Below are 16,306 nucleotides of genomic sequence, written 5' to 3'. Positions count from 1 at the left end.
GAAGATGGTTTTAAGATTAGACAGACCAGATTAGACTTGACAAAACAAAAAGATTTTTAAAAAATCCAGAAAAGGGAATCTTGGAAAGATGAAACTGTACCAGACTGACAGGAAGATGGAAGCATGGAGAAGGCCTGGAAGAAGGTGTAATAACGCATGGGCATGCACTGTTTCCACTGGCACCATAATGAGTTATACTTTCTACTCAATTGCAATAAAGCCAAACTGAGCCTTAGAGAGCACTTCACAACACAATGACCCACAACACACTGCCAAAGCAACCCCGGAGTTCTTGAAGGTAAGGAAGTGGTCTTTACCTTACAATATAAAAGCTCCTTGAGGAAGTTGTTTGTAGTGATTTGGTGCTACATAACTAAAGATGTAATTGAATCGATTATGCAAAACAAAACCACCAACAATTAAAGACGGCTGCAGTAACAGCCTGAGTATCCAAGAAACCCTCTCTTTGTGCCGTCTGTGAGTTTCAGAATTCCTTAATGGAGCATTAAAAATAAGAAATGCAAATAAGATGCTTAACGATTAATCCAATTAAATTTGAGTCTGAACTTCAATTCCATCAAGGATCAAATATCAAATCTATTGTGGTGGCATAGAGAGCCAAAAATCATTAAAACTGTGTTACCATCCAAACATTTGAGGACCCAGCTGTACCCACCTATTAAAGAGCTTTACGAGGGGGATCGTTAAGCTACCGTCTGCAACAGCAAATTAGTCCGCTGATAATTTCAGGGAGCTCGCTAAACAAATCAGTTCAGCAGTAGAAAATAAACGAAGATAACAAAACACCAGCAAGACGCAGATGTTCTCCTGCTGAAGTCGAGAGGATTCACCTCCTGTAAGGAGCACAATAGGAAGATGACTCACTGTGAAACAGTTCCTTCAACCCAAAGTTTAAATTAGACATGATTACATGTAATTATGGAGGAGAGGCTGCTCTCAGAACAATGCATCTTCAGCTTGAGACAAAAAAAAAAAAAGAAATCATATGGAGAGCCTATTTAGCTGTAAGGCTTCTTCTTGTTGACTTTGGGGTAAAGTCTCCAGAGATACGTAAATGACCGGTTGCGCTGGGCGAGGGTGGCAGGTGTTATTTTGCATCACTGCTGCCGTCATTTCCATTTTTATGCTAAAGGTAAATAAACAGGAGCAAAAGCAATGAAGTCAGCGAACAAAAGCAGTGGGAAAATAAAAATATTTATTCATTGAAATGATTATACATTCATTCAAACCAGAATTCAAAAGGCAGAGTTTAAAAGAGCGGGATCACTTATAGAAGACGAGGAAAGAAGTCATGATGATGTATCCCGGCTGCTGGGCTGGATTTGGATCCCGCCCCTCGAACAAGCCGAAGTAGACGACGGTGTTGGATTCGGACCCGCTCATGTCCAGCTGACGGAGGACAGAAAGAGAGCCACACACAGTCTTAATAAAACCCATTTAATGAAATGACGTGAGGCTCAGCCTCACAAGGAACAAGTCAGGAGTCTTTGGGGTCAATAACTCACTTCAGAATTATTAAGTGCTCCTTTATTCTAATGGATTTAACTTCAACTCAAGTGCTTCTCGTCAACGTGATCTCAGTGTGAGGTTCTTGTAAAACTACTAAAGGAGAGAAACCTTTAGAAAGTTATGTGCAAGAGAGACACAGTGATGAATTCACACACTGTGTCCTTACAGCAGACCCATGATGCTTTTCCTTATACACTGTTCCAGTCAGGTTTCCCCTTACTCCTGACTCTGCGCGATGTCGTAGAGCGCGGATATCCCAAACATGTTAATCACAGGCACACAGCTCTGGCTGTGGCCACAGAGCCCCTACCACTATCCAACCCTTCTGTTTACAAGCGGCAGCCAATCAGAAGAAAGTTAGCTTAAAGGAATGGAGAAGAGAGCCAGAATGATTTCACACTGAGGGACTGCACCAAGGCCTAATGTAAGACACAAAGATTATTTTGAACTGTCTTTCATGCAAAGGTACTCTAGCAGAGTCCAGCAATATTAATGTGGAAATGGAAATGATCATAATAGAATATTCAGCCTAGAGCAGCTGTGCAACATCATTTAAAAAAAAAAAAAAAAAGACATTTTTTAAGATTTTATGCAGCTTTGGTTTGTTAGTCCATCCATCCATCCATCCATTTTCTTCCGCTTATCCGGGGCCGGGTCGCGGGGGCAGAAGCCTAAGCAGAGAAGCCCAAGCTTCCCTCTCCCCAGCCACCTCCTCCAGCTCATCCGGAGGGACCCCAAGGCGTTCCCAGGCCAGCCGAGATACACAATCTCTCCAGCGTGTCCTGGGTCTACCACGGGGCCTCCTCCCGGTGGGACATGCCCGGAACACCTCACCCAGGAGGCGGCCAGGAGGCATCCTAATCAGATGCCCGAGCCACCTCAACTGGCTCCTTTCGATGTGGAGGAGCAGCGGCTCTACTCTGAGCCCCTCCCGGATGGCCGCACTCCTCACCTTATCTCTAAGGGAGAGGCCAGCCACCCTTCGAAGGAAACTCATTTCTGCCGCTTGTATTCGCGATCTTATTCTTTCGGTCACTACCCAAAGCTCGTGACCATAGGTGAGGGTAGGAACGTAGATCGACCGGTAAATCGAGAGCCTCGCTTTTACGCTAAGCTCCCTCTTCACCACGACGGACCGGTGCAGCGTCCGCATCACTGCAGAAGCAGCCCCGATCCGCCTGTCGATCTCCCGTTCCCTTCTCCCATCACTCGTGAACAAGACCCCGAGATACTTAAACTCCTCCACTTGAGGCAAGAACTCGTTCCTGAGCCGGAGATGGCACTCCACCCTTTTCCGGCTGAGGACCATGGCCTCAGACTTGGTTTGTTAGTTGGTTGGTTGGTTTGTTAGTTATTGTTTATATTTCTTCTTAAATAAACTCAGTTCTGTTTCTTTCCAGAGATAAGCTGCATTTATGTAGTTCATGTTTATTGTTCTTTTAAAACCCTAAAAACAGAAATTCTCATTTTTTGGCTTCTTTGTGGCCAAAACACATTAAGTTCTGTTGTCTTAAACTGCTGCACAGCATGGCACATTAACCAGCAGATGCTTATTTTTACATACAGCAAACTTGGAGCAACCCGGAGTCCAGGGTTTCTCCACCTAATATATGCAAACTATACAATCACTAATTTGCTCATCTATCTGGATTTTTAGCTGCCAAATGTTGCAACATTATTTGCTTATTGATGATTCTTTGTGGTTTGTCACTAAAGAGTAACACAACTTATATTTCACTAATGTTTTGAATCTGTCACAATCCTGATGAAGTGCAGGTTTAGATATTTCATACATATTCAAAAGGTGAAATGATAAATTTAGTGTGGAAGGACCAACCTGTTTGGTGACATCAACCCTCCAGGGATTCACCTGCAGTCCGTCACACCAGCCTCCTCGGCCGTACAGCCACGTGCCGTGCTCGTTGGGTACGGCGCCCTCTTTGACACGCAGCGTGCAGCCCAGAGCCGTCCCTGATGGTATCAACATCACATTAAAATGTGATTTTACTTATTTTCTGACTTCATAATATTGAGATTAAAATAAGAACACAGGCATGAGAATTCATCTGTGCGACTTCTTTGACAGAATATATTTTACATACAATATTCCTGATCAAACTTAAGTGAATTAACACATATACTGCCCCACATCTTTACTATTGATTCATTTAAGAGGCAGATGATGTCAGGATATAGTTCATCTACTGCTTCATTCCATTAGTTTTTAAATACAAATATCTAACAAATTCACTCATTTATACTCAATTTTTTTTCCATAAGTACTCAGAACACTGTCAGCTACAACATCTAAAATCTTCATCAGCTGAAGAAGACTATGCAGAGGCTCAAAAGCAGCAGATGAGCTACTCAAAGGATCGGGAGATAAGACTGTTCTGTGAGCTGCTCAAACTAACCTGCAGAATCAAACGTGTGTGTGTTGTTATAAGCAGTGTTGATCAGGAAATGATGGGAGGTGACACAAAATTCTCCGCAGCCGTTCTCGTCACTGCCGTGTCCTGTGATGACAGCATACAGCTCCACCTGGAATCAGACACACGGTCGGTGTGATGCTCCGCAGACAGGAAGGACAGAGCTGGAAATATCGGGCACAGACTGTATATAAAAGATGGAGGTAGCCACCGTGGCTGTGAGACTCTTTGCGAAGACACCGTCTGCTGAAGCTGTGAGCTGAGCGTTTTCACCACTGGTGTCCTGGCGTTTTTGACTGAGTACCTGATGACACTGTACACTCATATTAGCACTGAAGCATGCTCTGCTTTATCATACTCTGAATATAATTTAGAAAAGGAAAATCATATTTAATTCATTACAACTTCAGAGTAGTGACTGAGATCATAAATGTTTCAGGAAAGTGTTTATTGAGCTCATAAATTAAGTTACCAGCAGGGTTATTTTCCCCATAGACTTCCATGCAGTCTGACCCCTGGAGGCCATTACAAAGAATGCAGGTTTAAGGCGCCGGCTTCACTTTTCAGATTCTGGAAGATACACCCATCTTTTATAAGCAGTCTTTGATATTTGGTGGGAAACATCAGATCTGATACCTTTTTGGTCGATGCCGGGATGGGGAATTTGATTGGCTGGTACCTCTTGTTGTAGTTTTTGTCAAAGGTTCCCCCACTGTACAGTGGCATCACTCTAAATGGATGAAGCCTCTCCACAAAATGATCTGTAACAGGGGGGAAAAATAAAAAAATTTAAAAATCTGAAGCAACTGGAAATGCAGTCCAAGACCAAGAAACATTTTGAAAAGCAGAAAATAAAGAAATGTAATTAAAGCTTAGAAAAGAAAGTAAACAGTAACAATTTTTGATCGTTTGAATAATTTTCTACTGGTTTCCTGACTCCAAACGACCCTGTTTGGTTTTGGCAACATGAGAGTCAGATAACATGTTGAACGTTTGCCTATAATTTATAGTGTCAAATTGTGCTAGCGCGCTGCAGACACAATCATGGCATGTTTGTAATGTAACAAGCCTCCTGCTGCAGTGTGATTGCATCACCTGTGTCACCCACCTGTCTGATTGGTGCCACTGAACCTCAGGTTGAGGGAAACAATCCAAGGCATCGCCCAAGGCACGGTCTTCATAGTGAAGGTGCATTTATTCCCGTCCAGCAGTGGGATCAGCGGGGACACATCCGTCAGCCAGCGCCCGACACCTCTGGTGAAACAATCGTATCATACAGATCAATTAAAACAAGGCAGTAATTACACATTTACATCCAGGCACCATGGTTGAAACAAATATCAGCATTTAATAAGAATATTTCCGAGTTTGAAACAGTGCCTGCTGTTACAGATTTATATCATACTGAAAAATAAATGTTTACAGTCAAACAAAATATCCGTGTATGTATTGTACCTGCGGAAGGCGGTGATCCATCGGCCCAGCTCCATGTTGCAGTACGGACTCCTGCCATCGCAGCAAACAAACAGCTGCACCGTGTGATCCCACTGAGCGCACGACGAGTCTCTCCTGCCGGGACACGACAGCGACGCATCGAGCTCCAGCGTGTCGACGTCCAGCAGGTCTGCAGATGGACGCAAAACAAAGCGCCGTTTTTGAGATGCTAAATGTTCCATCTGCCCCTTTAAACATGTCAGCGTCACTGCTGCAGTTTCAACCCCTCCAGGAGGGCGTTTACCACTCCCTCACCACTCGTCTATGTGTATCAGATTTATGAGATTAATTTTATATTTGAAACCAGTTAAGATGGACATTGGATTGTGGTGTAAATACACAATGGAAAGCCACAACACCTTAAAGCAGAATGCATTTACATATAAAAATCAGTCCATTCCAGCAGTATTATATGAATTACTTGTCTATCGCAACAATGGCACTTCATTAAGTAATTAACAGATATTGTTGATGACGTTACCTAAAGGCAGATTGACTGTGGCCACCGCTCCTTTCTCACCCTGCATTTGGACTTTGTCAAAGACAGAAACAACTTTTGCAGGATTCTGAAGTTTAGTCTGCAGATCAGCAAAGAAATCAAACCTGGAGACGAAACCAATGGAACTGATCAATAACAAAAAAAAAAAAAAAAAGTGTTACAGTGTATCGATTCAGAGGCTGTGCTGCTGAATATAAAACATCAAAAGTCGTAACCAAAATACTTAATTAGATTGGAGGTTTATCAAGAAATTATTAAACCTAATTTAAGCTGCAAAACAAAATAAATAAATAATACAAGGAAGCTCCTCCTTCAGAGTCACATGTGGGCTGGACATTGGTCAGGAGATGACATATCCCGGACAGACCACCAGTCAATCATAAAAGGAAAGAAAACAATGTAACAATTTTTTTTTTATGCACAGCAGTCAACATAAAGCAACTTCTTTGAACACTGCACTGAAACTAGAAAAGAAAAGCTCGCAGTTTTAAAGAAACTGATCCAGAACTGAAACAAAATTTAACAGGTGGGTTCTTCAGTCCACATGATTTACCTTTTATTGATATTACAAACAAAACAAACAAAACCCTAAATTCTGATCTGGCTTCTTTCTTGAGGCAGGAATAAAAACATTTAATACTCACTGTAACTTCTATTAAAATGATCCATGAACAAAGCCTAATATGTATCAGATGTATATTACCTGTACAATCTTATGAAACACTGAAATAAAGCTTAGAATGCCATTTTTTCTCTCTTAGACGATAAACTGCAATCTTCCAGTAACCTTCATCTACCTACCACTGGGCCTGCCAGTTGACGAAGCTGAACGTGGGGTAGAGGAACCAGCCCATCTCAGCCAGCGACCCCTGTTTGTCTATACCGATGAAGAAATTAGGGGACGGGGTGTTCTGGAAGGACACGTTCACCAGCTTTCCAAACCTGCACAACAAATTCAAACAAAATGGAAATCAATACTGTAACCTTTCAGAAGAACAGTCAGTCTCTGTACAGGAAGTGAAGCATCAACATCAGGAGGCTTTTAATCCTGCAGGCGAGCCGACCTCACCGGAGCGTCTGAGCAACCAAAGGCTCCAGATGCACCATGGCAGCCGGGATGCTGAGCAGCGAGGAACACTCATCCCCGACACAGTTCATATCCTGGAGTGGATTACCAGGGAGGGCGTAGACAAGGACACCGGAGGCATTGGATTTGGCCATGCTCTGAACCTGAGGGAAAACAATTCAGATGGGAAGAAACTGTGTTACAGCAAATTAACAATGAATATGTTTACATTTATATAATTAATGCATTCATAGTTTCATCCATGAAAAGGAAGGGCAGAGAGAGAAAGGCTGAATTTCTAATACCCAGAGAAAAGCAGTGACCAGAAAAACTGTTGAATTTAAAATTTGTGGTCAGAATTTGTATCAAATAGCTGCCGGTCAAAGTAACTAAAACCAGACAGAATATTTTTATTGTTCACCAGAAGCTTCCTGACCTTTGTGTCAACAGGCTTCATAAACCCAACTATCCATAGTGTCGATCCCACACTTTAATGCACGCTGTGGGAAAGAAAAAAATGCCTTGACTTCTTAGATAAAATGTAGAATAAGCAGAGGGTCGTACAACTTTGAGGATGTGAGATTAAATGCTCTAAAATAATTAGAAAAGTCATCTGCAGCACGGTCGCTCGGGCTGATGTTTCCTCGCAGGATGCTGCAGACTCAAAGATGAAAAAAAAATCTTAATTTAAAACTTCTTTAATGAATAATCTCTATAAAAGGATCTGACCATGCAAATATCTGTAAGCAAGGGACAAAACATTTGGAAGCTTTCTGGTTCCACTTCCAGTGTTATTGGCCAATCACGTTTGAGCAGGCTTTGGCTGCATGTAGGCAAACAGTCTGTGCAGAGCAAAAGAGGAACTGGATTTGGTGAAATGCAAACCCAAACTATCAGTAATAGGACAATGATTTAGTTTATTATATTATTTTTTTTTTTGCACAGCCTGGAGATCCATGAGCTACACAGGAGACCCCAGAATACAGGCCATGACCAGCTGATAGCTCCCAGATCATTTAGGAAAAATCCTCAAACTGCAGGCATAAAAATATATTTATAACTGCCAGTCTATCCAGCATCAAGGAGACAGATGTGCCAAAGACTAATATTCATAAAAACTGCCCATGTTTTCCACACTCTGAAAAATCTGCCGTTTGAATGGAGCTTAATTAATGCTACGTGATCAAGCTTTAAATGTCACGAGCAAAATAAACAAATGCCTTTAAAGTCTCCAGATCCTCCCGGTTCGATTTCAGCACGTCACCACAGACGTCAACAAACTGAAGCGAAAACAGTCATTAAATTTGACATTAACAGACCTTCGTGAAGAAAGAACAGTTGCCTTCAGACACCCAGGCCACTGCACCCGCCACCGAGGGGGAGGTCTCACACCCGTCTCCTGCATCAATCACCGTATAGGACTTTGGGTCCCAGCGTGTCATGAGCCAGTCATATCTGGCATCTAATCTTTTAATGATCACAGGAATCTTCCACTCTGCAGGGAGGAAAACAACAACAATTATAAATAAAAGCTTGTTCTCATCTTGCAGCTTTCTGTTTATTAGTGACTTCACTAATAAACAGAGCTCAATTCAGCCATCTGTTGGCTTCCTACCACTAAAAAAAAAAAAAAAAAAAAGGAGGTACGTCAAGTGAAAAATCAGTTGCAGAGTCTGTTGCCCATGAACGGTCTTACCCTCTGAGGTAAAAGCAGCCTGGGAAAGACCACAGTTGCGTCCCATGCAGCTCCAGTAGTAAAGCACTCTGGCGATCCAGTTACCCAGAGCAAAGACGGGTATCGGCGAGAAGTGCAGCCTGGACAGAACCTCCTTTTTACTGCAGAAAAGCAAACGAGACACAAGCGCACAGATGGTTATATTAACTTAGGGAGATCCATAAATCCTCATTTCCAGCTCCATGCTTATATTCTTGGACGCTACTGGTGTAGCTTTGCATGAGTCACAGTTGGAAATAATCCATTTAGCTCATATGAGGTCTTTCTGCAGCCCCTCAGTTCATCCGCTGCCTGAAACAAGCTGTTTTAGTTCCCATTCTGATGAGCTGCACCTCACAAACAGAAGCTTTGAACATCAGGCGGTTGGGCCTTCTGTGTCTCACATATCCCTACTGACATCATACAGACCCAAGAGTAGAAAAAAAACAACTGTCCAGCACTAAGCATTTAGACCAGTCTGAAGCTTCTGGCTCACACAGATTACTTGTATATATGCAGACCTCATTATCAGAAGCTATGGCCATGTTTAATATGAGCATCCACCACTGTGAGTGTTCATATTTGACAGAAAGTAAGAAAAGAAACAACAGTTCAACTCTAAAAGGTCGAAGGAAACTGTTTTACTGGAACACAGTTGATAGAACTAAAGTGTTAGAAATAAACTGCAACCACATATAATTCACAGTACCTACAAATTAAAACAAACTTCTGAAAGTGAATGACTTTGAGGAATGACACTGATCTTGCCAACACTAAAAACATCATCATTACATGATAATATGTTATCCACTAGACCGGGAGGCTAGGTACTTTTTACACTTCCCTGTTCTCCAGTGTGGTTTCCTGTGTTTGGTGCAGTCTGTTGTCACTATTCTCAAGATGGTTCCTGTTTCACATGACCGATTAGTCCTGATCATTGTGTAGCTTTTTTTTTTTTTTTGGGGGGGGGGGGGGGGGGGGGGTACTGTTCTTTAAAACTGGGAAATGAGATATCAGGTTCCTGTGTTGGTTCAAAAAACACATCCTCAGCTGATTTCATCTTCCAAGAAACTTTCTTCCAGTGGTTTAATGTGTTTTTACTGTCACAGCTGTTTCAAAGAAATAAATAAACACAATGACGAGAAAAACAAAGTTCTTGCAGGACTCTATGCAGTCCTGTGAAAAACTAAGCACACCCTCACTGTTTCCATAGGAATTAAGAGGTTAAGTAGCAGCCAGGTGCTGTTAATCAAATGCACTATAAAAGCAGAGGTTTTGGCAGCATTCATGTGTGTGTTAACACAATGCCACAGGATTCCCAAGAGTGGAGGTCCCAGCAAGTTCACCTCAAGGTCCGATTGTGTAATGCTCAGTGTCACAGCCTGGCTCGTAAGGCCACGACAAAAAGGGTGCACACACAATTTGCCGATTTAAAATTATTTATTAAACAAACTTAAACAACTGAAACAGAGACAGATGAGGTTTGGAAATCAGTAGGCTCGGTGGTGTAGGGTGTGCATGTGTGTGGAGATGTTTGTAAGTGTTTCAAGTGCCGTAAATAACAAAACCTAAAGGAAAACAAACATGACACAGGGCATGTTGGCAAACTGGCTGGTGCACAGCACCCAGAAGTGCCTGCCTCAGATTTATAGTTTGGGAACACAAGGCCCAGTTGGCACTGACGAATCCTGCCCTGCCCACCAAAGACCTGAAACACCTGAAGATTGAAAACAAGGAGCAGCAGGGGTCATCACATCAGAAAAACTACAAAAACAAAACAACCAAAAAGCTACCTCTCAGACTCTGCAGGCCTTTAAAGTTCATGACGGTAAGAACAACGACAGAACAGTTGAGTCTTGTTTGGAAGGGTTAACAGAGGAAAGCCTCTTCTCTCTAAAAGAACATGGGACCGTGGATTAGGTTCACAAAGATGCATCTGAACCAACCACAGGGCAACACCAAAGTGGAGATATGTGGCTATAATTCACAGCACCACGTTTGATGAAAACCAAACAGCATATCAGGGCAAACGCGTCATGTCAAGAATGGTGGAGGAGGGCTGATGATTTGAGCTTAGGACCTGAGCACCTACAGTCCTGTAGGTCTGTTGCCATTTCTGATGCAGCCAAAGACTTAAATTCATCCCCAAGTCAACTTTTAAGAACTCTAACATTGTTAGTCTGCTGCTGAATATGCACCTCATCTACTTCTGCTGACATTTATGCACTCTTATTTTGATGTTGCGTTTCCTCATACCTGCATCCTATTCACTATCTGCCCAATGCTTTTTTTGGCTTGCATGTCATTTGTTTAGTGATGTTGTGATTGTATGCAGAAGTAGGTGTGTTGTAATGTTTTCAGACTGGTCTTTTCTTTTGGCTTTGGTCAGGCAGCCATTACAAATAGATGTGCTCAGACTGTCCTGGTTAAATAAAGATTAGAGGTTTCACAAAAAAGGGCAGTTTAGAAAAGCTTTATGCTTGGAAACTGAACTAAAACACCAACTGTATATCATAGATAACTCCACCTCCACCACAGTAAAATTTTGCACCCAGAGCATCAGGATATCACTTAATATAAATATATTAACACTGAGTGCATTTAGTCGCTAAATACTTTATATTTTAGTATTGGCATTTTTACTCAGCTGAAAAATATTTTTCCAGTTATGTGCAGGTATGCATTGCCAGGTGCTGTTGAACACCTGTTTTCTAGCACCTCTGGAATGAGATGCACTTTGACCCAATCCCTGCATGCTTGCGTCCTCCCCGCTCACCTCTGGGCGGCGGCCCGCAGAACTTGCTCCCTCATCCAGAGCGCATCATTGACCGCAGAGTCGTCCAGAGACAGGAAGAGCACCTGTGTGCTGTTCGGAAGATCCTCCACGAGGCTTTTTAGGGAAGACTCCGAGCTCCAAAGGCACTCTAGAAACCCGGACTTGTTGGTGAAGGCGTGGATCACCAGAGGTCCCCTCAAAGCGTCGGGCTGGAAGGAAAACTCCCCATCCAGTGTTGGTACTTTGAACGCCTCCGCCGAGTCACCGGGCTCCGGCCCGGCTGCAGGTTGCCGGGACCTGAAATTCACCGTGCCGTCACCTTCGGTCAGCGACACCTGACGCCTCGGTCGCTCTCCTGCTTCAATAACGTCAAGTGCCGCAACAATCAGTAACCACAACAGCGCCGACTTTAAACGCAGCAAAGCCATGTTCCTGCTGTCAGCTAGTGACCGTGAACTCAGCACGAACAGCCGCGGCGGCCCGCCATCACTTCACCAAAAGTTTACGTGAATTTGAAGGGTCGCAGGTTGTTTTCGCCTCCTTCCTAATCTTCACATCCTCACATTTGAGCAGGAGGCGGGTCGAGCTGCTGTCTACGGCAGCCGTTGGGGGACAGAAAGTCTAGGAAAGCGCAAATTGGACTTTTAACGGTAAATTTAATGAAACCGAGATTTGGATTGGTTGCCGGAATAATAGTAAAAATCATGCATGAAGCGCACCTTTAATGCGAGCGTAAGTTACGACGTGAATATTATTTTGATATCATATATGCTGAAGAAAAGTATTTCAGGGAAGACATGCTGAAAAACAATTACCAGAACTACATTTCAACTTCTCGCGAGACTTGATGATCACCTGACCATTTTCACAGGAATGCGTTTCTTGTTAGGGCACTTCTATAAATTATCCAAGGATTAAAAAGGAATCTAACTCAGGGGATGAGCCAGTGTTGTGTCTACATATAACAGACAACTCAGCAAAGAGGCGGTGCTTTCTTCTTTCTTACTAACAGCCTGCTGCAAAAACAAATAATGTGTTCTCATTGCTGTTTCTGAATCTATAAAAAAAATAAAATAAATTCAAAGACAACAAAGTTTGACTGGCAAAAAAAAAAAAAAAGTATATTTGAACAAACAAAGTGACACCCAAAAGGCTGTTGGCCAAAAATCTGGCATAACCCATCACGGTGTGTTGTGTGTCCTTAAAAAGAACTGATGAAACTGCACAAGTGGAGACCAAAAGAAGAAGTGTAAGGCCTAAAAACCGATCTACAGCAGATGAACAGTATGTGAAAGTTATGTCCTTAAGAAATAGGAATAAATCCAGCAAAGGCCTGGCACAGGACCTGAGAGCATCTAACCCTTCAGGTGATCCATGTACTCTTCCCTGAAGCCTCGTCAGAAATGGTTGCAGTGGAAGGATGGCTGTCAATAAGCCAATCTTAAGGAATGGAAACAGGTATGCCACATTACACGATAACTGGACTGTAAATCAGTGGCATCGGGTCTTATTCACCATAAAACCACCATGAGTCATGGATTGGCCTCATCAGGCCCCAGTCCTCAGCATTACTTAAGCAGTGTGGGATCATCTTGACAGAAAACAGAAAAAAAAAGGCAGCCAACATACAAAGAAGTGCTTTGAATGTCTTTCAGGAAACCTGGAGGATTAGTCATGAAGACTAAAGAAATTACAAGAAAGCTGCTTAAGAGAGTTCAGACTGTGTTGAAGAATAAAGGTGGTCACACTAAATACTGACTTTCTAGCTTTTTAGAAATGAACAAGCTCTGTTTTGGCACCTATTTTCCTTGTAAAATCTGAAAAAAAATGCAGGGTGGCTCAAGACTTTTGCACAGTGTTGTAGAAATTTGCCTGTGTAACTGATGTCTCTGGTGTAGTGTTCATTCCACATTTGAACATTTCGTAGACTTCATGTTATGTTTTTAAGGATTTGCTTTAATATCACTTCATGGAGCCAGTGCACTAAATGTACCTTAAAAACATCTTTTCTACTCACGGGAACGACAGAAACTCAGCCATGAAGTGGTAGGCCACGTAAAACCACAGAGTGGGGTCAGTGGATGCTGAGGGTCATAGTGCACAGAGGTCACCAACTTTCTGCAGTGTCAATCACTACAGACCTCCAACCTTCATGTGGCCTTAAGATCAGCTGAAGAACAGTGTGTAGAGAGCTTCATGGAATGGGTTTCCATGGCAGCTGCGTCCAAGTCTTACATCACTAAGCTGGTGTGGGGGGGTTTTCAGGAGTTGGGCTCGGCCCCTTAGTTCCAGTGAAAGGAACTCTTAATGCTTCAGCATACCAAGACAATTTGATGCTCCCAACTCTGTGGGAACAGTTTGGGGATGGCCCCTTCCTGCTCCAACATGGCTGCACACCAGTGCACAAAGCAGCTCCATAAAGACATGGATGAGCCAGTTTGGTGTGGAAGAACTTGACTGGCCTGCACAGAGTCCTGACCTCAGCCTGATACAACACCTTTGGGATGATTTAGAGTGGAGACTGTGAGCCAGGCCTTCTCTCCAACATCAGTGTCTGACCTCACAGATGTGCTTCTGGAAGAACGGTCAGAAATTTCTATAAACACTCCTAAACCTGTGGAAAGCTTTTGCTTGTCCTGCTAGAAGTTTCTTCCTGTTAAAAGTTTTTTTTTCCTTCCGACTTATGCCAAGTGCTTGCTCATAAGGGATTGTTGGGTTTTTCTCTCTAATATTGTTGGGTCTTTACCCTACAATATAACGAGCCTTGAGGCAACTGTTGTGAATTGGTGCTATATAAATAAAATTTACTTGTATCTTAAAAAAAGTATTTAAGACATTTTTTTTTTACACAAAAACTGTCACTACAACATTTATGTCCATTTTGTTTTGTCCATGTTGTTTTATTTATTAATATAAAGTAATCAATATAAAGTAGGAATATAATATAGTTCTTTATATAATCGTATCTTATTCTCATCGGAACATTTTCTTTGCCAATCCAAAAACTGTATCAAAGTTGTCTCAAAGAGTTTAACAATATCAAATGATATCAAACTTCAGATTTAAGGTGGAGAGAAATTAAGATGTAAAAGAAAGTACAAAATCAAGTAAAATGGATTATAAAAAGTAATAGTTGTATGCAGCAAAAATAAGCAGCTGAATGCATAAATGTCCACACAATATTCCACTAAAGCAGGAGACCCTGAAAATGACAGTAAAACATTCAGCACATTCATTTGTTTTATTTTTAAGTATAATGTTTGACCTATTTACTGCCAGCCTAAAGAACCTATGCAATTTTCCGTGTGTTATGAAGATGTTCCACTTCTATCCTGTAGCCTAGTCTGACACGCCCACACTGTCAGACTTTTAGCTTTGGAAACCAGTGTTAAAGTATTCCAAACACTCAATATAATTATCGGAACCAGGAGCGCGAGACACACAGAGCCAGTTAGAAAACGTGTAACGTGTGACTGACAGAGTAATTGCCGGAGATGCGTATCATCCCTCATCTTTGACTCCAGTGCTTTTGCGCACTGTACTGTGCGTAAAAGCGCGCAAACGGCGCGTAAATGGACCCCCTCGGCGTAACGGTACAAGACCAGTTAATGTTCCTCTCTCCATCTGAAACCAAGCAGTGAGGTGTGGTCTACCTGCACACAGATATTTATTATCTGTGCTCCTGAAGCATTGTGTTTTCATGCAGAGGGATTTGGGTGAAATTAGGCACGGTCTGCAGTGATGGAGACGCTTAAACTTGTTTTCGTTTTTGTGCTGCTTCTATCAAATGTTTTCTGTCAAGAAATGGACGCAGACATCTGGAGAGAAGGCGTGGAGGAGGTACGATTTTATCAACTTAATGGTATTTGTAAATATTGATTATCATTTAACACCTATAAAAATTCGCCACCGTTCTTCAAAGTACTTGGAAAGGAAGTTAAATGATTATGACTGACGTTCAGGCTAAAAGCTCTTTTTAAAAACAATTTCTTTCAGTTTCAGAATTTAAATGTAATTTATACATGGGGGAAATATTGAACGTCTTTCTGTGCTTTCTTGTCTCATACAAGGGAAAATGGCCAAACTCTAAAGAAATTCAAGATATATTAGTGAGAATGACCAGAAAGCTGGGATCTCGCCAACATGTCGGACTCCTGGGAAGAAAAGAGTCCGGTAGGATGATATGATGATGGCATGTGGCACAAATGAATGTTGATTTAAGCTTGAAAGTTCACATTTATCGACAGTGTGAGTTCACTCATCCATTTATTTCCTCCCAAACAGGAAAAACACAGACGGCACGTAAACGTGAGTTTCATCAGTTTGTATTTGGTGTAGAAACATTTCGGGGAAGAAGAAAAAAAGTAAAATGGTGGTTTTTTATTTATTTTTTTATTTCTAGGGCATAAATTTCAAACCTTTGTGGGTCTGATGGGGAAAAGGAGCTCTTGGGATTGAGGTACGTTTCATGGCACAATTTCATAAATGAACTTTTATATTATTTGACATCTGCCTGGTAAACTGCTGATTTCACCCCTGCAGGAGCTCCGTGAGCTGACGAGGACGAAACACTGAAGATTACGGAGAAAAACTAAATTTCCATGTGTTTGACTTTTTTTTTTAATATTTAAAATGTCACATTCAGCGTCGTTGAAAATGCTCCTAACACTTACAGGCACAGAGCGACACCTAGTGATAAAGTGATGAATAAAACGCCTGACATTTTTTAAATAAATCAACAGAAAAAAATATCAATTTAAGACTAAACTATAAAAAAGAATGTTCTATATTTTCACCA

The 16,306-nt window shown here is 42.0% G+C and overlaps 1 protein-coding gene and 1 long non-coding RNA gene across 2 annotated transcripts; one reads left to right on the top strand and one right to left on the bottom strand.

The window, feature by feature from the left end:
* Positions 1-1,196: 1,196 nt before the first annotated feature.
* Positions 1,197-12,130, bottom strand: LOC115794558 (uncharacterized). Its single transcript, XM_030750130.1, has 12 exons — positions 11,509-12,130; positions 8,715-8,854; positions 8,338-8,513; positions 7,022-7,182; positions 6,754-6,894; positions 5,935-6,056; positions 5,415-5,583; positions 5,068-5,213; positions 4,596-4,720; positions 3,945-4,071; positions 3,368-3,501; positions 1,197-1,410 (listed from the first exon to the last, which is right to left on the bottom strand). The coding sequence occupies exons 1-12, from the start codon at positions 11,934-11,936 to the stop codon at positions 1,285-1,287; spliced, it is 1,995 nt and encodes a 664-aa protein (XP_030605990.1). The 5' UTR covers positions 11,937-12,130; the 3' UTR covers positions 1,197-1,284.
* A 2,958-nt stretch (positions 12,131-15,088) lies between these two features.
* Positions 15,089-16,278, top strand: LOC115794971 (uncharacterized). The gene is made up of 5 exons (XR_004021219.1): positions 15,089-15,348; positions 15,579-15,681; positions 15,793-15,816; positions 15,911-15,967; positions 16,051-16,278. It is a non-coding gene; the product is annotated as an uncharacterized LOC115794971 (long non-coding RNA).
* The last annotated feature ends 28 nt before the right edge of the window (positions 16,279-16,306 follow it).

The sequence above is a fragment of the Archocentrus centrarchus genome, chromosome 16 (assembly GCF_007364275.1).
Source record: "Archocentrus centrarchus isolate MPI-CPG fArcCen1 chromosome 16, fArcCen1, whole genome shotgun sequence".
NCBI classification, from domain to species: domain Eukaryota; kingdom Metazoa; phylum Chordata; class Actinopteri; order Cichliformes; family Cichlidae; genus Archocentrus; species Archocentrus centrarchus.
This window is presented reverse-complemented; position numbering and strand designations above follow the sequence as displayed.

Coding starts and splice junctions, on each gene's coding strand:
- LOC115794558 (XM_030750130.1), bottom strand. CDS start 11,936: ATGGCTTTGCTGCGTTTAAAGTCGGCGCTGTTGTGGTTACTGATTGTT. Junction 8,514..8,714: donor GGCTGCTTTTACCTCAGAGG/GTAAGACCGTTC, acceptor TCCTCCCTGCAG/AGTGGAAGATTCCTGTGATC. Junction 5,584..5,934: donor CACAGTCAATCTGCCTTTAG/GTAACGTCATCA, acceptor GTCCATCTGCAG/ACCTGCTGGACGTCGACACG.